The following is a 23,064-nucleotide window of genomic DNA, read 5'->3' as shown; positions in this document are numbered from 1 at the left end:
TAAACACAGTAAATTTAACTTTACCTTTTCTAAAAATTTAAATCTAGCAACTTAATCGATACGAAACCGGTCAATCCATGTTGTCAGAAGTAATGTAATTTTTTTTAAATGGATATTTATTTTTTCTTCGAATAGTATGTACAAAGAACAATACTTATCTACATTGATAAAGGGTTCACAATTCTCTTTATGGGGTCACTGGTTTGCTGACTATCTGTAAACATGTAAGGTACTTCTATAATTATTAAAGTAGGTAAGTACTTTATACTTTTAATGGGCCGTCATTTTGAGGTTGTCAAACCTTGCTCGCTTTGTTCACCCCATTCACCCGATGCAGCAGTGCCAACGCAACAAAGTGTAGTTATGTCGCGGATGTGGGGGGACCCGTTCTTGTTTTCCTATGTTTCCGATTTATTTTACGTGTAAAATCGAGCCCCCTTGTCGCGTTTAAATGAGTTCTGGGTGAATTGTGTAAACATGGCGCAGAATGCGAGTGTTATATCGGACATATCGCGGCGCAATCCTCAGGACGAATATGAACTCATCCAAAGGATAGGTTCGGGAACTTACGGAGATGTTTACAAGGTATTATCACCTCGCTCCATCCGGGCCAATAAGGCCAGCTTAAATTAAACAACGAGTTAATTAACTTATTTAATTAATTTGGCGGTATACTGGGAGCTCGATGAGCGCGGTTTTTTCGCTTTTTGGGAGTGTCCCTGCCATGACAGTTTTGGTTTTGACGTTTCGGTGTCTTAAAAAATTACACTGTTTTCTTTATTATTATATCGTAATATCAATACGAACCTTCTTCAGTACTTGCGATTGCAATCAAGGTCGATATTCGTTCACATTCGACTGCACATGGCTTTTTAAAACCTACCATGCTCATACGGTGTGAATGAAGTCATTACACATGTCAATCCGATCATGTAGTTTATTATTTCAGCTGCTCAGTACCGATCTATTATAACCTATCCGAAAATACAACAAACTAAAAAAAAACTCAATTTTTTCAGTAAAATATTATAAAGTGTCATTGTTTTAGCATATTATATTACTAATATTTGGTTGGTTTCATCATTGAGAATATTATTTTTTTACCTTAATTAACCTAACCTAACCTAGCTTTATATGTTAATTAAGATTGTAGTATTTTATATTGACCCCACATCGAAAAAAAGTCACCAATAGTATAAAAGTGGTTCTCAGCTCCAAACTAAATGGCAAAGTAAATAACATCTTCTTTTTCTCCGTCTTATTCCTCATTACTGAGGGTTGTGACCCTTGTGCAATGACTCTTCTTAAAGCAATGACTCCCCTTAAAGCAATGACTCTTCTCTAGTTTATCCCTTAATTGCGCTTCACGTATAGCTCCAACCACCGAGGTGCCTGCTGCTGCCTTAACTATATCAGTCCATCGTGTGGGGATCTTCCTCTCCCTCTCTTCCCCTCCAGGCTACTGATCACAACCAGTCGTTCCAGGCTATCCTCATTGCCACGCGCTACCTGTCCAAAGAACTGAAGAATCCGTCGTGTACAGACATTGTAGACAGCCAGAGTCAAGCCATCCAAGTGTTGTTCCTGGCGAATGGACTCGTTGGTGCGTCTAGCTGTCCATGGAATTCGGGGCATGCGCCTCCAACACCACATTTCGAAAGTGTCAATTTTTCTCCTTTCTGCTGCTTTTATAGTCCATGTTTCAGCAGCATAGAGAAAAATGGAGTGGACCAAACTCCTGACTAGCTTTATCTTGGTGTTGTTACTCACACCCCGGTCTTTCTAGATTTCGTTTAGCTTAGACATAACTCATAACATTATTCCATTTAGGCAGAAAAGCAGTGCCTATCCTAACTTACCCGCGTGACATATAAAAACGCAACCAGTACCTACCCCACCATACTAAGTAGTACTTAGCTTACCTTTTTTTGTGAGGTCAAGGGATCTTGCATCCCTTATGTCATTGCGACCATATTCGGTCTATTATGACCTCCCTCTGTATCACCATTCACTCTCTAGACCTACATGTGTCATGTAACTCACGACCTGTCTTGGTGGTAGGAGCTTCACCTTCTCGGAGTCTAGTAGAGGTCCTCCAAGGATGTGACTTCATTTGCGAGCGAGTGCGTCACAATTGTAGGGAATGTGGATTGGTGTTTCGTTATCCTCCATACAAAATCTGCATACTGGGGAGTCATGTAGTCTAATTTTTGTCATGTGTTTCCTTAGTCTGCAGTGTCCTGTCAAGGTCCTGGTTAGGATCCTCATTTATTTTTTGCTAAGCTTTAGAGCTTCTGTGGTGAATTCCCGCGAGTACCCCATGATCATTTCCTTTGCGTGTTTCATCTCTGAGCTGTTGGACCAGATCTCTGGGCTCTTGTCCATGGCCCAGTTTTTTTTAGACGAAACTTGATAGTGCTGAGTGTCAGTCCGCATATGGGCTCAGGGCTTATTGGTGTCCTCTCAGCACCAGTTCTTGCAAGTTTATCGGCAGCTTCGTTGCCTATGACACCACAATGCCCGGGCACCCAAACCAGCCTCACCGCGTTTCTCTCGCCCAGGCGGTATAGAGCCTCTATGCATTCAAAGGTTAGTTTAGATCTTATCTCAACGGAGCCTAGGGCCTTAAGCGCCGCCTGGCTGTCTGAGAGGATGTAGATCTTTTTGTTATAGTATGATCGGTATAGGTTCATGTGGGCGCACTCCATGATTGCTCTCATTTCAGCCTGAAAAACAGTGGCGTATTCTCCCAGTTAAGTTGATTTGTTCAGTTTGTGGTGGATGCCAAAGATTCCAGATCCTGCACGACCATCTTTTCGATCCATCCGTATACCATACGATGTCTCCACTTCGAAAGCTTACCTTACTTCTTCGTTCCATGTTCGCTCCCTAGGTGGAGCATATGGCCAACACGAGTCATCTCCAAGTCACTCTGTCACGCGCCATCTCCTTGGCTTCCTCCCAGGTCAGTCCGGCGTCTCGAAGTTCCGCTGAGTATAGTCGGTGAATGGTCGTCAGCGGACTTCCGGGGCGCCGGAATCCTCAGGGTTGGGAGAAGAGACATGGAGGGTTGATGCCCTCAGGTGGCATTCTAAGGACATGTCCCAACCATGTCCACCTTCTTCTCTTCAGGACTTCCAGTATGAGGGGCTGTTGAGTTCTTCTCCTCACATCGTCATTCCTGACGAAATCATACCACTTTATACCCAGTTTTCGCCTCAGGCATCTATTTTCAAAACTTACTTACCTTACTACCTACCCTAATTAATTCTCTGTGTGCGTATATGTACACTGAGGAGGTTATCTCTGTTTATTAAACATCAATAATTAGAAAATTATATAAATATAATAAAAATATTGAATTTATTATATTGATCTATTAAATTAAGTAAGCAATTAACTTGTTTTAAAAAATATGCATCGCAAATGACTTCAACATACACAATTTGCTTCATAATAAACACCGATGTTATCAAAGCAATCTGCTTTTAATTGTAAATAATTAAATCAACAGTATTTTCCAAATAAACTACAGGTGTTGTAAAAACATCTCGTGTATTAAAAATAATTACTCCTTTAAGTGTTTTAGTGGTGGGAGTTGAATTTTTTACTGTGCTCAGAAATTGTAGAGTCGAATTTCCGACTTTTTTTATTATTATTATCTGTTATTTCATTAATTTTACTAGAAAATCATTTTACTAGAAAATATTACTTACTTTGATCGAAATAATTTACTTTTTTAAATTTAAATTCCACTTTGTAAATAAATACCTTTATTTCTTAAAATCTATGGTGACACGTATTTCGATCTATTCCGCATCATTTTCAAACACTGTATCAATCTTTTTAATCCTTGAAAACACGCTTTCCAAATATAGGAAATCATACTAATACATAATCACAGATATAAAAAAAATTAAAACATTAAAATGCTAAAAAATAATTAAATTAATTATGTATATGTTAATTGAAGAGAAAAAAAAACAAAAAAAATTATACTAAAAATCACCCACAAACATAAACAATAAATAATAAGTGTAAGTCTCTCTACAAGCACAAGAGCTTAGTCTCTTTGTTGGTGAGATCAGCGTAATTAATTTTAAGATTGTAAAGTAGAAATGTCTACAAAATTTCAATTTCAATTTCAATTTATAAAAAAAAAATGTACTTTACAAACAATATATTTAAGGCGTATACATTAAAAAGCAAGCAAAAAGACTTAAAGATGTAAAAGAATCCCGCTTCGGAAAACTTCTTCAGACACGTGGAACAGATCAATATCCAATGTGATATTGTTCAACGTAGCGGTAGCTCTTCCTACAGGCATAACCATCGGCAGGTTGGTCCTGTGTATAGGAATGTGAAACAATCTATGCCGACGCTGTCTTAGCTAACTATCGGGAACATACAGACCAATGCTCCGGATAATTTTAGGATTATCGACCAGACCATAAAATGAAAAAAATTATATTAAAAAAAACTTTTGCAACTACATCTTTAATCCAAACCTCCGCTAATCCGAAGATCTCTGTAATCCGAACACCCAATCATCCCGTTAATACATGCCTAGAGTGGGCATTCTCTGTAATCCGAATGCTCCACTAATCCGAACAGATTGTAAATTTTCAGTGTTCGGATTATAGAGGTCCTGCAGTAAATTAAATAAATGTTAACCCTTACTGGTCCAGTGCCGAATCTCATTAGACATCAATTTTTTCGCCGTAGGTTTAGGTTTCGCCGTTTTTTCCCCCCCATGTCGAATGTCATTTGACATTTGTTTCTTCATTAGTATTGTTAAGTTAAAAGTTCTTTTTTTTCACTCTTATCTTACAACGGTATGTGAAGCAGAAGACAAATGAATTTTTGTGCATTGGAATGTTTAACTGTGCCTGGATTTTTCAATTATTGTTTTGGGGACCGGAAAGGGTTAAAAAAAAAATGAAATCAATGTGTTCCATAACTCTACCATTTACTAATATTTTACACCCATTCATCTCTTTCAAAATCCATAATTTTATGTTTGTCAACATTCCGCAAATTGAAGATTATATTGTGATTTTGGTGTCCAGGCGAGGCGGCTGCAGTCCTCGGAGCTGGCGGCCATCAAGGTGATCAAGCTGGAGCCGTGCGACGACTTCGCCATCATCCAGCAGGAGATCCTCATGATGAAGGACTGCCGGCACCCCAACGTGATCGCCTACTACGGCTCCTACCTGCGCCGGGACAAGCTCTGGATCTCCATGGAGTACTGCGGCGGCGGCAGCCTGCAGGACATCTACCACATCACGGGCCCGCTGCAGGAGCTGCAGATCGCCTACATGTGCCGCGAGACGCTCACCGGCCTCTCCTACCTGCACGCCATGGGCAAGATGCACAGGTGAACTCAACATAGCTTTGATTTTTACCTAACCTAACGTCTAACGTAACCTAATATCTAACCTTTCCCTTGCGGTGCTAAAAAACTCCCACGTGCAACAGTGACGTAATGTATTTCGTACACCATATGAAAATGTAATTTAACCTTCCCTTCCCGTTGATATGTAATTATTCAATTCAATTCAATTTATTTATTTCAATTAATATATACATTACAAACTATAATTTTTTTTAATCGTTATATTAAAATACATAAAGCAATGAAGTTCCTTAGGTATAATATGATTAAACGAGAGTCCTACGCATATTTTTTATAGATCAGAATAATTTTCAATTCAAATTCAATTTATTTATTTTCAACTAACATATACATATATGTTAGTTGAAAATAAATAAATTGAATTTAACTATAAAAAATTTATATCGGATACATTAAAAATACATTAAAATAAAATATATGCAAGAACTATTGCTAAAGGTGTAGAAGAATCCCGCTTCGGCAAACTCCTTCAGACAGATCAATATCCAATGAGATATTGTTCAACATAGCGGTAGCTCTTCCTACAGGCATAACCATCGGCAGGTTGGTCCTGTGAATAGGAATGTGAAACAATCTATGTCGACGCTGTCTTAGGTAACTATCGGGAACATACAATGGGACCAATGTTCCGGATAATTTTCTACATTCCTGATTTACTACAACTGGACTCTTAATAACGAGAATATCAATATAAAATATAAAATTTTAGGCGTGCGGTGGTTTGACTTTTTGAGGAATGAAGAGATAAGGCGTAGGACGCAGCAAATCTTGGTCACAACTGTCGTCAAGAAAAGGCGATTCAGTTGGCTTGTCCATGTACTCCGCATGCCTCCCGAGAGCCGCCATCAAGCTTGCCTCTTTTACAAGGCATCAGGTTCCCGACCACTGCTGACAATTCGTCAGCAGTTCTCGTCAGAACTTCGGGATGCGGATCTGACTTGGGAGGATGCAAGGTAGCTGGCAGCGGACAGAAAAGCCTGGAGACAGTTTGTGGACTCCGTATGCTTCACCTAGGAAGCGAATATGGTTTAATAATAGTCGCATGAATTATGTATATTTTTATTCATAAGCAATATAATTTTTTATTATTTACAAAAACACTTCAATTTCATACTATTCCTGTGAGCCAAAGTGGCTCATTATTAGAAATAGGTATCAAATTGTGGTAGAGTGGGTTTGAACCCTGAAACGCTGACTCCAGAGTCCGCTGCACTAACCACGGGACCACAACCCGACACAAATATAATATAATAAAACTACAACTATATATTATACATTATTTTAAGTGTGTGTCCAAATATGTATGACTAAAAAACAAGTATTTGGACACACTCAAAATTATGTATGACTAAAATAACAACTATATAGTTTTTTCCTCATTAATTTTATTTGAACAGCGACCGGGTTTTGTCGTAACTAACATCATCATAATAAACACATAAATAGTGGTATTCACCAAGTATTCAGAAGTTAAATGAAAAGTATAATATGAAATGTCTTCATAACAATTTCAGAGACATCAAGGGGGCCAACATACTGCTTACGGAGAATGGTGATGTCAAGTTGGCAGACTTTGGAGTATCGGCCCAGATCACAGCCACCATCAACAAGAGGAAATCCTTCATCGGCACACCCTACTGGATGGCCCCGGAGGTATGTCGCGTCTTCTTCTTCCTCTTCTAACATAATATGTTAAATATGTTACCAGGTAAATATGCACCTCTGAAATTTCTTAATTTGGTAGGTGTACCTTGAATAGTCAAGTTTGCGGAACACTGGTCTAATGGAAAAAAATAATTTCATTGATTGATTCACTTTGGCAGTCACTTTGTGCTAAAATCTATCCATTTTTAATTAATGTTTTACTTAGTAAATACCACTATTTCTTAAAATCTACTCTGACACATGTTTCTATGCATTCTGCATTCGGTGTTTGAAAATGATACGAATACATCGAAAAACGTGTCACAGTAGATTTTAAGAAAAAGTGGTATTTACTAAGTAAAACATTAATTAAAAATGGAAAAAAAATGGAAAGCACATATCGCTTACTCCTTTCAACGTGATATATCAAAAAAATATATTTTTCAGGAGATCGTTTTTAAAGTTTAAGAATATAATAATATGTATTAAAAATTAATATCGAGCCACCTATTGAACTTTTTACTGTGCAACAGATCTTTTTATGTAAAACCTGAGTATTTTTTCTCCATTTGAAAAATAATTAATATATTTAAAAAAAAAAATTAAACAATACCTTTTCTTCAAAATGCAAAAACAACACTTTCTGCCCTGTTGCGTGTATATAGTAAGTTAAAAATATGCCGCTTTTGCTGGGATATAGTACATTTACTGGGCATTCCGAAAACATGCACAACTGAAAATGGATGATTTTTTATATATGACGCTGTTGAAAGGAGTGAGCGATATGTTACCAATATACACACATTCCTTAAAATTAAATACAATTTTAATTTTATTTTATTGCAGGTGGCAGCTGTTGAACGGAAGGGCGGCTACAATCAACTCTGTGACATATGGGCCTGTGGCATCACCGCAATCGGTAAAAAAATACAAATATTCTTTAAATATTCCGATCTTATAAAAGAACGCCCATCACCATGCCTCTTTCCGCAAGGGTAGGCAGAGAGAATACAATCCCACACCACTCTGTCTTTTCAAACATTCTTCGCCTCTCCTCATTCGTGCATACCAGCTGATTATCCTGACTTCTGATCTGTCTGCTTTCGAGTATTTGATTTACTTGATCACGCCAAGTTTTCCTCGGTCTTGATCTGCTTCTATTACCAACCACATTTGACTCATATACTATTTTTTCTTCACTCATTCGATTCACATCCCCAAACCACCTAAATACACCTTTCTTAATTTTATCGATAATGCTTTCCCCATTTATTGTAACTGCAGAAAGTTGGTGGAATTCCATTTGAAATTGTTGGGTAATAAATTCAAAATCGAACAAGGTTAGTGGATTGAATCCTACTTTTATTTACATATATGGTATATGATAATATGTGACGCATTCATCTTATTAAGACATTATCAAACACTCGCAGTGTTTAATTTTGGATATATTACCCAAAAATTTAAAAAATGCTTACCTCATTATTTTAACTTTATAATTTAAATGTAACTTTGTTTTAAAATCACTATAGATATTTTATCATAACTTGATTATAATGTCTACTGGTTAGCTTCGAAACCGGTAGACCGGTATAATTAAGTTAAAATAAAATATTTAAAGTGATTTTAAAACATAGTTACATATTAATTATATAATGGTAAATCACAAAGTTAGTGCTTCAAACCAACCATACATTTACCAACCATCAAGCAGAGTGCGCTGATGTACTTCGGACACGTCATGAGAAATGAAAAATATCCTCTTCCCCACCTAATCATACAAGGAAAGATTGAGGGGCGAAGAATTCAAAGATGCCAAAGGACATCATGGCTGAACAACCTACGACAATGGTTTGGCAGAACCACCAAATCTCTCTTCCGAGCTGCAGCATCAAAAGTTAATATAGCCATGATGATCGCCGATCTTCGTTAGAAGTGGCACAGAAAGAAGAAGAAGTGCTTTAAATATAAATTATATTTTGACTTTATGTTATGTTGACGGTATGACGGTTTTCAGAGCTGGCGGAGCTGCAGCCGCCGATGTTCGACCTGCATCCCATGCGCGCGCTATTCCTCATGTCCAAGTCGGGCTTCAAGCCACCCAGCCTTCGGGACCGGGAGCGCTGGTCGCCCGTCTTCCACTCCTTCCTCAAGACCGCGCTCACCAAGAACCCCAAGAAGAGGCCCACGGCCGACAAGCTGCTGCAGGTACCTTCGCAACTTGTCGTCTTTGCTGAAAACTTCCACGTGCATCGGTGATATCGCTCACTCCTTTCAAGAACGTCATAAATCAAAAAACTTGATTTTTCAGGAGAATGTTTTAAAAGTTTAAAAATATAATACAATGTATTAAAAATAAATATCAAGCCACTTATTGAACTTTTTACTGTGCAACAGATCTTTTTAGGTAAAACCTGAAGGTTTTTTCTCCATTTGAAAAATATTAGATATATTTAAAAAAATAATTAAACAAACCTTTTCTTCAAAATGCAAAAACAACATTTTCTGCCCTGTAGCGGGTAAATATTAAGTTAAAAATATGCCTCTTTTGCTGGGATTTAGTAAATTTTCTGGGCATTCCGAAAACACGCACAGCTGAAAATTGTAGATTTTTTATTTATGACGTTCTTGAAAGGAGTGAGCGATATGTGTTTTGTACACCGTATGAAAATGTGATTGAAAAATGGGAAAAAAAAAACATTTTAAATTTTCTTTAAAGAGAATTATTTGCGTTTTTACTATGCAAAAAAAAATTCAATTTCATACTATTTCGGTGAGCCTAAGCGGCTCATCATTAGAAATAGGTATCAAACTGTGTTAGAGTGGTTTCGAACCGAGAAACTCTGACTTAAGAGTCCGCGACACTAACCACGGGACCACGACCCGAAACAAATTGTAATGTTTTGTTTTCCTGTTCCAGCACTCGTTCTTCCAGTCAGATATGTCCAAGAGATTGGCCATAGAACTGCTACAGCGAGTCTCCAATCCTTCTAGTCTATATAATTTCAACGCTGATCCTGATGAAGACGGGGTAAGACCAATTAATATATCGTCATTATATACCAATATCATGAATTCCTTGCTATTATTAACCAGTCCGGGAGTATGGACGTAAATGAATGTCAGTGCAATTTTTCCTTAAAGGAGTATGGACGTTAATGAACGTTGAAGTCCGTCTGTCAGTTAGTATGATGTAACTTGTATAGCAATGACATCTGTGGATATTTGTAAGTAATTTTGTCATAATTGAAAAATATATCGAATAGGTGTTTTTTAAAAAAAAAATATTTTAACATTATTTCTATCTTCATAATACATCGATTTAATGAAAAAAAAAATTTCTTGTAAAAATAACTCACTTCCCAGAGAAAGTCGGACATCAATTTTTGTACTCTTGGAAAGGTTGACGTCGCCCACCTTATCAAGCTGATATGCCTTGGGAATTTTAGAAGGAGGGGTAGGGAGATTAATGAAAATTCAGCACAAAAAATATACTTAAATAAATTTAATTAAAAATATCAAAATTATACGAAGGCGACTTCAACTTAAACCAATCTTAAATTGCTATCTTAAATTAGCTTAAAATTAATTAACCCTATCTTAAATTAAACTTATTCTAACCTTTGGTGGAAAGGATGCGCCGTGATGCTGGGGTGGCCGTGATTCTTTGTGAAAAAAGCTGCGCCGTTGGATGCTGGGATGAGGTTCTTCTTATGACGGGCCGCCATGCGATGATTCTTGCTTCTTGTCTTCTTCTTCTCCTAGTAGAGCTTCAGCTCTTAATTTTGAGGCTTATGACCCGGCGTGGGTTTGCTTTTGATACTCCGGATGAGTAACTCCTTTTTTTTCTATCTTCTCTCTCCCTGCGTAGAGCTCCCGCTCTTCTCCTCACTTAAGTCTTAAAACCTGGTGTAGGTATGCTCCTTCTAACTGATTTCTCCCGACTGCTCGATCCCCCTGATCTCTCCCGACTCCTTCTTCCAACTCCTCGATCCCACTGATTTCCCGAAATAATGCTTCCAATTGATTTCTCCCGACTGACTATTCCGACCAGTCCGACTGGTCGGTCTTCTCTGATCTGATGGATCCCTTCCAACTGATCCTTCCAATTGTTGGCTTCCAAGTCACTATTCCGACCAACTCTTTTCCGACCAACTGTCGGCTTCCAAGTCCTCGACTTCCAAGTCCTCGACTTCCAAGTCCTCGACTTCCAAGTCCCCCGGCTTCCAAGTCTCGGCTTCCAAGTCCTTTCTCCCGACTGATTCTTCCAACTGACTATTCCGACCAGTCCGACTGGTCGGTCTTCTCTGATCCGATGGATCCCTTCCAACTGATCCTTCCAATTGTTGGCTTCCAAGTCGCTATTCCGACCAACTGCCGGCTTCCAAGTCCTCGATTCCACTGATTTCTTCCCGTTATATTCGGTTTCTCTCCTTGAAGATCACGCCCTCGAAACCATTTTTCATTGGCTGACGGTGCGCTTGTATCCACCCCCAAAATTTTCAACGTCTAGACATTTCAATTAGCAAACTTAATTTTATTTATAATATAATAAAGAATGCTCTTAGGATAATAATAATCAAGACCACCGGCAAACATCCCTTTATAAAGGCCAGCGGGTTGGCGACAGTTTTTTATGATTCAAACCTTTTAAATACATTTTAGTTTTACGACAGGTAAATTATAAAAGGTCGGAGCCATAAAAATATTTGCGCGCACAGAATTTTTTTTTTTCCTAAGACTAATTAATTAAATGGATTGACGATTGATTTTTTTAGCCAGCCTGAAAGGATAAACGTGGTTTCACCACGTCAAGGTTATACACATTGCTTGCGGGAATCGCTTAATAGTGTCTTTAACATTGTACCAAAAAACATTGTACAGATGGAAATTGGGTGTTGCGGTTACTTGTGATTAGTATACAACCCTAATTAGTACACTAATTATAGTCGGGGTTAATGAATAAACCGCCCGACAACAATGTGTTAATATAGCGCTATAATTAATATTCAATGCTATATAATATACACAACATTTCTGGCGTTCTTCTTCAAGCCACGTTAAGATATCAAAAAATGTTCCCCTAACATTGTTTAAAATCAAATTCTATCCTCTTTCATCCTTGTTGAGATGCCGAAAGTGACTGGACTGATGAGGAATGTTTGTGTGGTCCAGGCGATACCGGACGTGCCGCACCGCATCGCCTCCAAGCTGACGGTGAAGCCGCGGGGATCGCGCCCGCGCAGTCTGCACGCCGGCGGAGTGCTGGACGACGCGCCCGCCATCGACCTAGACGCGGACGGGGACCTCTCCACGCAGGGGGACTCGGACACCATCAAGAGAGCAGGTCTCAATATACATATATGCCTTTTTTTACACACTTTGGACAGGAAAGGTGTGTTTACCCATCCGGTTGAATGATGCTTAGCACATTGGCTATGGTGTGCACATATCGCTTACTCCTTTCAAGAACGTCATAAATAAAAAACTTGATTTTTCAAGAGAATGTTTTTAAAGTTTAAAAATATAATACAATGTATTGAAAATAAATATCAAGCCACTTATTGAACTTTTTACTGTGCTACACATCTTTTTAGGTAAAACCTGAGGTAAAATCTTAAGGTTTTCTCTGAAGGTTTTTTTTCTGAAGGAAACTTGAAGGTTTTTTTTCCATTTGAAAAATATTTAGTATATTTTAAAAAAATAATCAAACAATACCTTTTCTTCAAAATGCAAAAGAACACTTTCTGACCTGTAGCGGGTAAATATTAAGTTAAAAATATGCCGCTTTTGCTGGGATATAGTACATTTTCTGGGCATTCCGAAAATATACACAACTGAAAATTGACAAATTTTGATTTATGCGCGTTTCAGAAACCTTGTGTTGCGGCGGGGTGCATATTTTTGTCCACCTCTGTAGCGTACTAGATAGCGTGTTTAGCTACCATGCTAGGTAGCTAAACACGCTGTATTTTGGACGAAGTTAAAAAAATCATATTTTGTCTGTTTAAAAAATGAATTTACAGTACTTCCTCGAAGACTTTTAACCCGGTTTTGAACCAGTGAAGAATAGATTATCATGTTTGTACTATGATTACACCTATCCACTACACAGCAAAGCAAATATGACGTTTTCTTTGCGTATGAAGATGGAAAGTACTGAAATGCACAAAAATGTGCTTCTTCTTCTTCTAACCCTTATCCGCACCCAATGGTGCATAGGGCACTGCAGCATATTGACGCAGTGTTATCTTGATCGTTATTTACACGAAGGCGAGGCGATCACTTCTGGGCTTAGAGTGTAAAATCACTAATATTTATTTTCACTCCTCCCTGGGAACCGAACCCGGGACCTCCAGTACGGTAGCCGAACGTGCTGACCATTACACTACGGAGGCGGACAAACATACATATTTACCAATTAAAAATGGATGGATTTTACCACAAAGTGACTGCTGAATCGATCAATGATATCATTTTTCTTTCCTACAGTGAAGCCTTGTTGCGCACATCGGTCCGAAGACGCGGGATGGGACATGCTTGACTTGTTAAGCGGAGTCCAGGCTTCGTGTCCTGTTCCTCCCGACACTCTACCAAACGAAAAGTAAGTACGCTCTTCCGTTTCATTCACATTTGACCAAAGTATAACCCGTGGCTTGCCTTCGTCTTGATAATCATTCATCATCACCCGTACACTTATGCTATAACTCAAAATTTCTTCACATAAACTCCCAATAGTCAAAGCTTTGTCAGCTGGATCTTGCCCAATTGCCACTAAAGCTAATAAGGTAATAAGCCACTAAATAAAATGTGTATTATTTTTTGACATTTCATCAAAGATGAAGAAGAATATGGAAGTCTGGGCATTTACGGGGCTTACGACCGTCATAGGCTGGTTTGAGTGATCACTTTACACACGTGTAACATTCACCAATTCTACCCATTATTGACAACCACACTACTCAAATTCTTCGAAGTTCTATATATATGAACCAATTTAGAAACTTTGTTCTTGAATCACTAGAACTTCACTAGAGACATCTATTGGTGAGATGTAAAGAAGCTTTTTTATTAAGCAGAAACTCTTATATTAGTATGTGAGATCCGAATCCCGGATTATAAATATATTATTATTATTTAGAACAAAGTTTCTAAATTGGTTCATATATATAGAACTTCGAAGAATTTGAGTAGTGTGGTTGTCAATAATGGGTAGAATTGGTGAATGTTACACGTGTGTAAAGTGATCACTCAAACCAGCCTATGACGGTCGTAAGCCCCGTAAATGCCCAGACTTCCATATTCTTCTTCATCTTTGATGAAATGTCAAAAAATAATATGAAAATAACTCCTGTAATTGGAGATAATCCAGATTTTGTGAACAAGTATTTGGACACACTCAAAATGTTGTAAATAAAATGTGAGTATGCAAAACCTCGGTTCAAAACCTCACAAAAAATCAGCTAAATTCTCAAAACATGTAACTCAAAAGCTTGACAGCTAAAATACCGGTTAATGAAAATCATCATTCTGAATTTTAACAACTAAAATCCTATATTATTTATTGATTCAGCATTAACTTTGTGGAATGACATGATTATTTTATTAAAATTAAACACTTGACTATACCACTTTAATGCGTTTTATTTTATTTACGACTAGTTTCGAAAACGACAGATGTTTTCATCTTCTGGTACAAATTTAAGCTTAATTTGTTTTAATTTGTACCAGAAGATGAAAACATATCGCTCACTCCTTTCAAGAACGTCATAAATCAAAAAACTTAATTGTTCAGGAGAACGTTTTTAAAGTTTGAAAATATAATACAATGTATAAAAAATAAATATCAAGCCACTTATTGAACTTTTTACTATGCAACAGATCTTTTTAGGTAAAACCTGAATGATTTTTCTCCATTTGAAAAATATTTAGTACATATAAAAAAATAATTAAACAATACCTTTTCTTCAAAATGCAAAAACAACACTTTCTGCCCTGTAGCGGGTAAATGTTAAGTTAAAAATATGCCGCTTTTGCTGGGATATATGTAGTACATTTCATGGGCATTCCAAAATCATGCACAACTGAAAATTGACGATTTTTGATTCATGACGTTCTTGAAAGGAGTGAGCGATATGGCGTTTTCGAAACTAGTCGTTAATAAAATAAAACTCATTAAAGTGGTATATTCAAATGTTTAATTTTAATAAAATAACTAATATCCTGACCGCTCAATGACCATCAATGATTATCAATTCGAGGGCTGATGTTTGCTTTTAGACTTACACCTACTAACACAAATAAATGTACCTTTTTGTTTTATTTCATTGAATTGTAATTGGAGTTTTACACTACTCGGGTCAACAATATTGTATTTTAAGATAAATACATATCATTTAAATAGATTCCCAAAAGAGTATGAGGCCTGACGCCGTACGGAAACACAAACAAAACCATTATAATATTTTATTTTTTTATATAATTTTTTGACATCTCATCAAAGATGAAGAAGAATATGAAAGTCTGGGCATTTACGGGGCTGATTTGAGATGTCAAAAAATTATATGAAAATAACTCCTGTAATTGGAGATAATCCAGATTTTGTGAACAAGTATTTGGACACACTCAAAATATTGCATTTTAATTTTTTAATGGTGGTTACTAAACACTTTTGATGTTAAAAATAAAATAATAAAAATGTACTAATTATTTTATATTGAAAAATCCTATTTTACTGGTTTTATTATTAATTTTTTTTTGTTTTATTATTTGTTTTTCCGCCTCCGTAGTGTAATGGTCAGCACGCTCGGCTACCGTTCTGGAGGTCCCGGGTTCGATTCCCAAGGGGGGTAAAATAAATATAAGTGATTTTTTCACTGTCATAATTATTCAATATTACCCTGGACTGGTACCTGAAGCGGAGGGCTGATCACCTTTCCTTCATGTGTAAACGATCAAGATAACACTGCGTTTATATGACGCAGTGCCCTATGCACCATTGGGGTGCGGATAAGGGTTTTATTATTATTATTATTTATTTGTTTTTACATACATTACTATCCATACTCACTTTTCACATACATACAATAGTATATTGGCACTGCCTTCATATAATAATGCAGTGATATTTTGTATCATCAGTTACATTGAGGTAATCCAGTGTCTAATTTTAGACCATTCAAAAAGTACATTTTTTGCAATAACAGAAAAACCATGTATGTACATATTGACACAATTTTTTTCTCAATTATCAACTGCAGTAAAAGCTTGTTAATCAAAAGTTGAAGGAATCAAAATACACATTTTGAAAAAGAAAAAAACATCCATTATTATGTATACAAAATGATTAAAACTTGTTTTGAATTTCTTTTTTTTAAATGTGTTTTTATCCATTTCATTTGAATTTCAGGTAAAATGTTTTTTTTTGTAACTGTTTTTTTTTCAAATTACGTATATTTTCCATCATAAAATTGACGATATTTTAAAATGAAAAATGAGGGATTAAAATTGTACAATATTTTGCAAATCATGGCAAAAATTAAATTTTCTATGAAAAATGAGGGATTGAAGTCATGCAATATTTTTCAAATCATGGCAAAAATCTAATTATCTCTGATAAATGAGGGATTGAAGTCATGCAATATTTTTCAAATCATGGCAAAAATCTAATTATCTCTGATAAATGAGGGATTGAAGTCATGCAATATTTTTCAAATCATGGCAAAAATCTAATTATCTCTGATAAATGAGGGATTGAAGTCATGCAATATTTTTCAAATCATGGCAAAAATCTAATTATCTCTGATAAATGAGGGATTGAAGTCATGCAATATTTTTCAAATCATGGCAAAAATCTAATTATCTCTGATAAATGAGGGATTGAAGTCATGTAATATTTTTCAAATCATGGCAAAAATCTAATTATCTCTGATAAATGAGGGATTGAAGTCATGCGATATTTTTCAAATCATGGCAAAAATCTAATTATCTCTGATAAATGAGGGATTGAAGTCATGCGATATTTTTCAAATCATGGCAAAAATCTAATTATCTCTGATAAATGAGGGATTGAAGTCATTCAATATTTTTCAAATCATGGAAAAAATCTAATTTTCTACGAAAAATGAGGGATTGAAATCATACAATATTTTTTTTAATTATTCAAAAAATCTAATCATCTTTGCTCTTATTAATGAGCTTTTACTGTAATCCTTGAATCGTTTTGTAAAATTGAGTATAAACCACACAATTTTCTCCCTTTTTTTGCACTGTTTCCTTCTTATGTTTTCCACTCCTTTCATCGCACTATTCTTCTCTTATTTTAGAGTGAGACAGCGTGTTAGGGAGTGCGCCATTACCGGCGAACAAATTATGAAAATGAGCCTAAGGTATAATCGTTATAGAGGACATTTTCGCGTCCATCTAACGAGGCATCCCTCAAACCTTTTCGTTTGTCTGTAACCGTGTGAAATTTAAAACGACTTATTGACATAACATGTTTTTGAATGGGTTTATCTTACCTCGTCATCAGTTTACTGCATGCGTGTTTTATTACATTTAGTATAAGGTTGGCAGGAAGGTTCAGTCGTATTTTCGTATACAGCCTTTTCTCCTAAAATGCCGAACCCTCTTCTAGCGGAACGGAAGGTCTGCTGACGACAGTCAACAGTCCGCCTTCTCCTGAGGAGTGCAACGTGGTTCCCTCTCAGCAATGAGCAAATGCTGAGAAGGCCACTAGATTAGCTCTCCTGTTCCCAACACAGATTTAAATAAAATATCTTTATTTAGTTAGAAGAAACAAAAATCCACTTAACCTTTCCGGGAGTATGGACATAAATGAACGTCGGTGCGAATTTTCCTCAAAGGAGTATCGACTTTAACGAACGTCGAAGTCTATCTGTCAGTTGGTATGGTGTAATTTATATACATAGTAACGACATCTGTGGATATTTGTACTTAACTTTGTCATAAAATAAAACCTTTTTTCTCCTCATAAGAGCTTTATTTTTTATTTAAATTATTTTTACATATTTTCTATCTTCACGATTCAAAGATTTAAAAAAAAATACATATTTAATGTAAAAAAATCCACTCCTCAGAGAAAGTCGGACATCAATTATTGTACTCCTGGAAAGGTCAATGATCTATAAACCTTGTACATTGTGCAAGGTAAATAATAAATGCAATTCCCATCTAAAAAAAAGCCTTCCGAATCCAATGGTGCATAGGGTACTGCATCGAATCAGCATAGTGTTAAATTGATCATTAATCTCACAAGAGCAAGCTGGCATTTCAGCGCTTCTGCATTACATAGTTTTTAATTAATATTAGATTACTTTTTATTGTTTATTCTACCAGGTACTAAATTACTCACCCTATGGATGATATATCAATATATAGTTACGTTTTTTTTTTTGACATCTCTATATAGATGAAAAAGAATATGGATGTCTGGGCTTACAACCGTCATAGGCTGGTTTAAATGATGACTTTAAACATGTGTAAAATTCACTAATTCTACTCTTTCATGGGTAGAATTGGTGAATGTTACACATAGTATTATTACAGCTATTATTAAATATTATCTAATAATATTGAATAATAGCAATTATTGTTAGTATATAAGGACATTTTACAAATATTTAAGTCAGTTTGATAATGTCTTGATAAGGCGAAACGCGTCACATTTTATATCATTGTATATGCAGTGGAACCTCTCAGAACTAACAACTCGCATAATGGGCAAAAAAATGTGAAAAAGTTGAAAAACTCGATCCCGGAACCTACAGAATGGTGGCCGAGCGTGCTGACCATTACACTACGGAGGCGGACAAACTACTGCCTACCCCGATTAAAAATTCTATGCACGCCACTACATAGAGTAGCACAAAAATGAGAAGACTGTATGCGAAAAATTTATTTGAATGATTCGAAATACTCATTTTGTGTTTTATACATATTTTTTCCATGTATCATTTTTTTTTTTTTGTTTTGTTTTGTTTGTTTTATATTGTGTGCATGTTGAGTTTCTATGTGTAGTAATTTTGGTCATGTAACAGTGGAACTATTATCTTGCATTTGCTGACTGTTTTTGTGTTCATTTTGTAGATTTTTTTTCAAATCGTGTGGTAATTAATACAATTAGGTAACTCTTCGATAAGATCTCATAGGAAGTTTAAATATTTGTTTAAAATAATATTTAAAAAGAGATATTTTTGTGTTTTTTATTATTTACAAAAATACTTCAATTTCGTACTATTTCCGTAAGCCTTAGTGGCTCATTATTAAAAATAAGTATCGAACTGTGATAGAGTGGGTTCGAACCCAGAAACTCTGACTCAAGAGTCCGCGACACTGACCACGGGACCACAACCCAACATGAAGTTGTGAGAAGTTTGATAAATGTAATTTTATAATTTTTATTATTTTTTTTAAATCTTTTTGTGTCACCGTATTTCACGGGCTATAAGATGCTACAGACCATAAGATGCACCTTAATTTTCTCGTAACCCTTATCCGGACCCAATGGTGCATAGGGCACTGCATCGTTTTATCTGAATCGTTACTTACATGAAGGCAAGGTGATCACTCCTGCGCTTCAGGGACCAGTCCAGGGTAATATCAAATAAATATTTGCTGCTTGCAGCCAGTTTCTACCCCCACAGCGACTATGTCGTCCATCTTTGGTCCATATACAGATCAGAAAATAAAGTGATATTTTTAGTAGCTTACTTGAAAATTTTCAGATTTTACGAAGTTAACTTGTTGTAGTAATTACCCCACAATGTATTTGTGTCATGTTTGATTCATCCCATCATCATCCTATCTCATATTCACTTCTTGAAATTAGTTATATAATATTAACATATGGGGAATCTGTGTAATTGGCAAATCATGCATTGAAATGGGGAACGAGGAATTCTACGCGGTTCAATTACTTTATAAAGACCTTTTTTAATCAAATACTATTTATAGTTAAAATGTAAGTTTGTTTTAAAATCACTATAAATATTTTATTATAACTTAATTATAATGTCTACCGGTTTCGAAGCTAACCGCTTCTTTATCAAGATTGATTAATACGGTTCGAAACTGGTAGACATTATAATTAATAAAATATTTATAGTGATTTTAAAACAAAGTTACATTTTTATTATAAAATGGAAAATCACAAAGTTATTGCTTCAAATATAAATTATATATAAATACTATTTAGCTATTAGGTAAAAATGGAGATGTGTTTTTTGTAAAAACCTATTGTATTCGCCTTGTGGTGAATGTTGCACATATTATTCCAATATCAATTTATTTATTCAATAAATAATTAAAAAAAAAAAACAAACTTACACTCAAGGCGTACATATTATTTACATAAATTACAATCATAAATAAATGTAGAAAGACTCTTGTCAAAGTAGTAGAAGAATCCCGCTTCGGAATACCCCCTCACACACAGGGAACAGATAAATATCTGGCGTGATATTGTTCAGTATAGCGGTAGCTCTTCCTACAGGCACAACCATCGGCAGGTTGGTCCTGTATATAGGAATGTGAAACAATCTATGTCGACGCTGTCTCAGCTAACTAACGGGAGCATACAGACCAATGCTCCGGATAATTTCAGGATTATTTATTGTAACTGCCGACAGCTGGTAGAATTCCATATTGAATTGTTGGGTGTTATATCCAAAATAAAACAAGGTTTGTTGGATTGAATTCTACATTTATTTATGTATATGTTAATACGTGACACGTTTTGTCTTCTATTAGGACATTATCAAACACTCAAGGAGTGTTTGATAATGTCCTAAGAAGACGAAACGCGTCACATATTTACATATACATAAATAAATGTAGAATTCAATCCAACAAACCTTGTTTTATTTTGGATATATTACCCAACAATTTCAGGATTATCCATCATACCGTGCAACAATCTTAAAAACGCGTTATCAAATACACATGTCTAAAGTATTGTAGCCAAGCATACCCTGGAGAAACTCTACTTGGCTGTAGAGCCAAGGATAATACCCGCACTCTCTCATGTAGAGATATCTCAGATATATGAAGTGACACTTAAACTAGTCTTTGACTGATCGGAACCCTGTAAATGCCTATACTTCTATATTCTTCTTCATCTATGGTAGAGATAAAAAAGAGAGAGAAAAAACTTGATATAAATAACCTTTTAATAGATTTATATTATCCACTGACACTTCGTGATGGAATTGCATTTTTAATATATTATTAGATTAAAACCAATATTTTTAGCTTTTCCACTTTATTTTTATTTGACCAGCGACCGGGTTTCGTCGTGACCGACATCATCAGACTAGTCACGACGAAACCCGGTCGGTCACGGCGAAACCCGGTCGCTGAAAAATAAAAATAAGGTGGAAAAGCTAAAAATATTGGTTTCAATCTAATAATATATTATAAATAACTTGATATAAATAGGTCCAGTAATAAGTGTAGATAATCCAGAATTTGTGAACAAAAAAATTTTTTTCATTCAAACCCTTATCCGCACCCCAATGGTGCATAGGGCACTGCTTCATATAAACGCAGTGTTATCTTGATCGTTAACACACGAAGGAAAGGTGATTAGCCCTCCGCTTCAGGTACCAGTTCAGGGTAATATTGAATAAATATTAGATTTAAAAAATCACTTATATTTATTTCACCCTCCCCTGGGAATCGAACCCGGGACCTCCAGAATGGTAGGCGAACATGCTGACTATTACACTACGGAGGCGAACAATACAATATATTGAGAACTATTCACAAGTTAAATTTCTCAAAAGTGACGCTTACAACAGCTGGAAGTACAAGCGTGTAACGCACGAATGGGCATGTGAGGTTATATTCCAATAAAAATGGTTAATTATAGATTCCCTTCTTTCCTCGTCCATTATGTTGATGTTTTGCCATGTATTCCCGGTCAATCAGGATAATGGATGTTCTGGATAAGTTCTGGTCTGGGTAATTCTTCATCATTAACAAAAAAAACAACATCATCATCAATCATCGTCATTTGGTTACTAGTTGACATTACAACATATCATGCTTTTTTACATATCGCCCACTCCTTTCAAGAACGTCATAAATCAAAAAAATTGATTTTTCAGGAGAACGTTTTTAAAGTTCAATAATATAATACAATGTATTAAAAATAAATATCAAGCCACTTATTGAACTTTTTATTGTACAACAGATCTTTTCAGGTGAAACCTGAAGATTTTTTCTCCATTTGAAAAATATTTAGTATTTTTGAAAAAATAATTAAACAGTACCTTTTCTTCAAAATGCAAAAACAACACTTCCTGCCCTGTAGCGGGTAAATATTAAGTTTAAAATATGTCGCTTTTGCTGGGATAAAGTATATTTTCTGAGCATTCCGAAAACATGCACAACTGAAAATTGACAAATTTTGATTTATGACGTTCTTGAAAGGAGTGAGCGATATTAGATATTAATTCTTTTTTTACCAGTAATTTTTTTTTCCTTTTCTTTTAATTATTTTTTTAGATAACTTATAGATTTTTTAATATATATAATAATTTTATTCCTTTTTCTTATTTAACACATTGTTTGCGGGAAACGCTTAAAAGCGTCTTTTACATACTGTTGGTAGAGAGCGGGAGATGCTTATAAGCGTTCTATTTGCTTACTTTTGGTAGAGCGCGAGAGACGCCTGCAAACATTGTACAGATGGGAATTGGGTGTTGCGGCTACTTGTGATTGGTATACTGAGGGTCGGGCTGCAGACTGTCTGAGTATAATTACGATCGGGATTGATGAAAAAAACTGCCCGACAAAAATGTGTTAAGAATATATATATATATATATATATATATATATATATATATATATATATATATATATATATATATATATATATATATATATATTTTTTTTTTTTTTTTTTTTTATTTTTTTTTTAAACCCTTATCCGCACCTCAATGGTGCATAGGGCACTGCATCATATAAACGCAGTGTTATCT

The 23,064-nt window shown here is 35.6% G+C and overlaps 1 protein-coding gene across 2 annotated transcripts in view; it reads left to right on the top strand.

Annotated features, from left to right (window-relative positions):
* Positions 1-272: 272 nt before the first annotated feature.
* hppy (MAP4K3-like protein hppy) overlaps positions 273-23,064 on the top strand; it is a 51,398-nt gene continuing 28,606 nt past the window's right edge. Inside the window, exons 1-8 of one of the 2 annotated variants that reach the window (XM_088272096.1) lie at positions 273-585; positions 5,070-5,377; positions 6,931-7,069; positions 7,907-7,979; positions 9,078-9,268; positions 9,981-10,091; positions 12,236-12,407; positions 13,553-13,664. In XM_088272096.1, the coding sequence (XP_088128222.1) occupies positions 478-585; positions 5,070-5,377; positions 6,931-7,069; positions 7,907-7,979; positions 9,078-9,268; positions 9,981-10,091; positions 12,236-12,407; positions 13,553-13,664 (1,214 nt within the window). In that variant the 5' untranslated portion in view covers positions 273-477. The remainder of the gene's footprint in view (positions 586-5,069; positions 5,378-6,930; positions 7,070-7,906; positions 7,980-9,077; positions 9,269-9,980; positions 10,092-12,235; positions 12,408-13,552; positions 13,665-23,064) is intronic. The other variant, XM_088272095.1, reaches the window with a different exon arrangement.

Source organism: Brachycentrus maculatus, unplaced genomic scaffold, assembly GCF_059751285.1.
Source record: "Brachycentrus maculatus isolate JH-2025_06_01 unplaced genomic scaffold, ASM5975128v1 h1tg000475l, whole genome shotgun sequence".
Classification (NCBI taxonomy): Eukaryota; Metazoa; Arthropoda; class Insecta; order Trichoptera; family Brachycentridae; genus Brachycentrus; species Brachycentrus maculatus.
The sequence above is the reverse complement of the archived record's forward strand: the minus strand, read 5'-3'. Positions and strand labels throughout refer to the sequence as shown.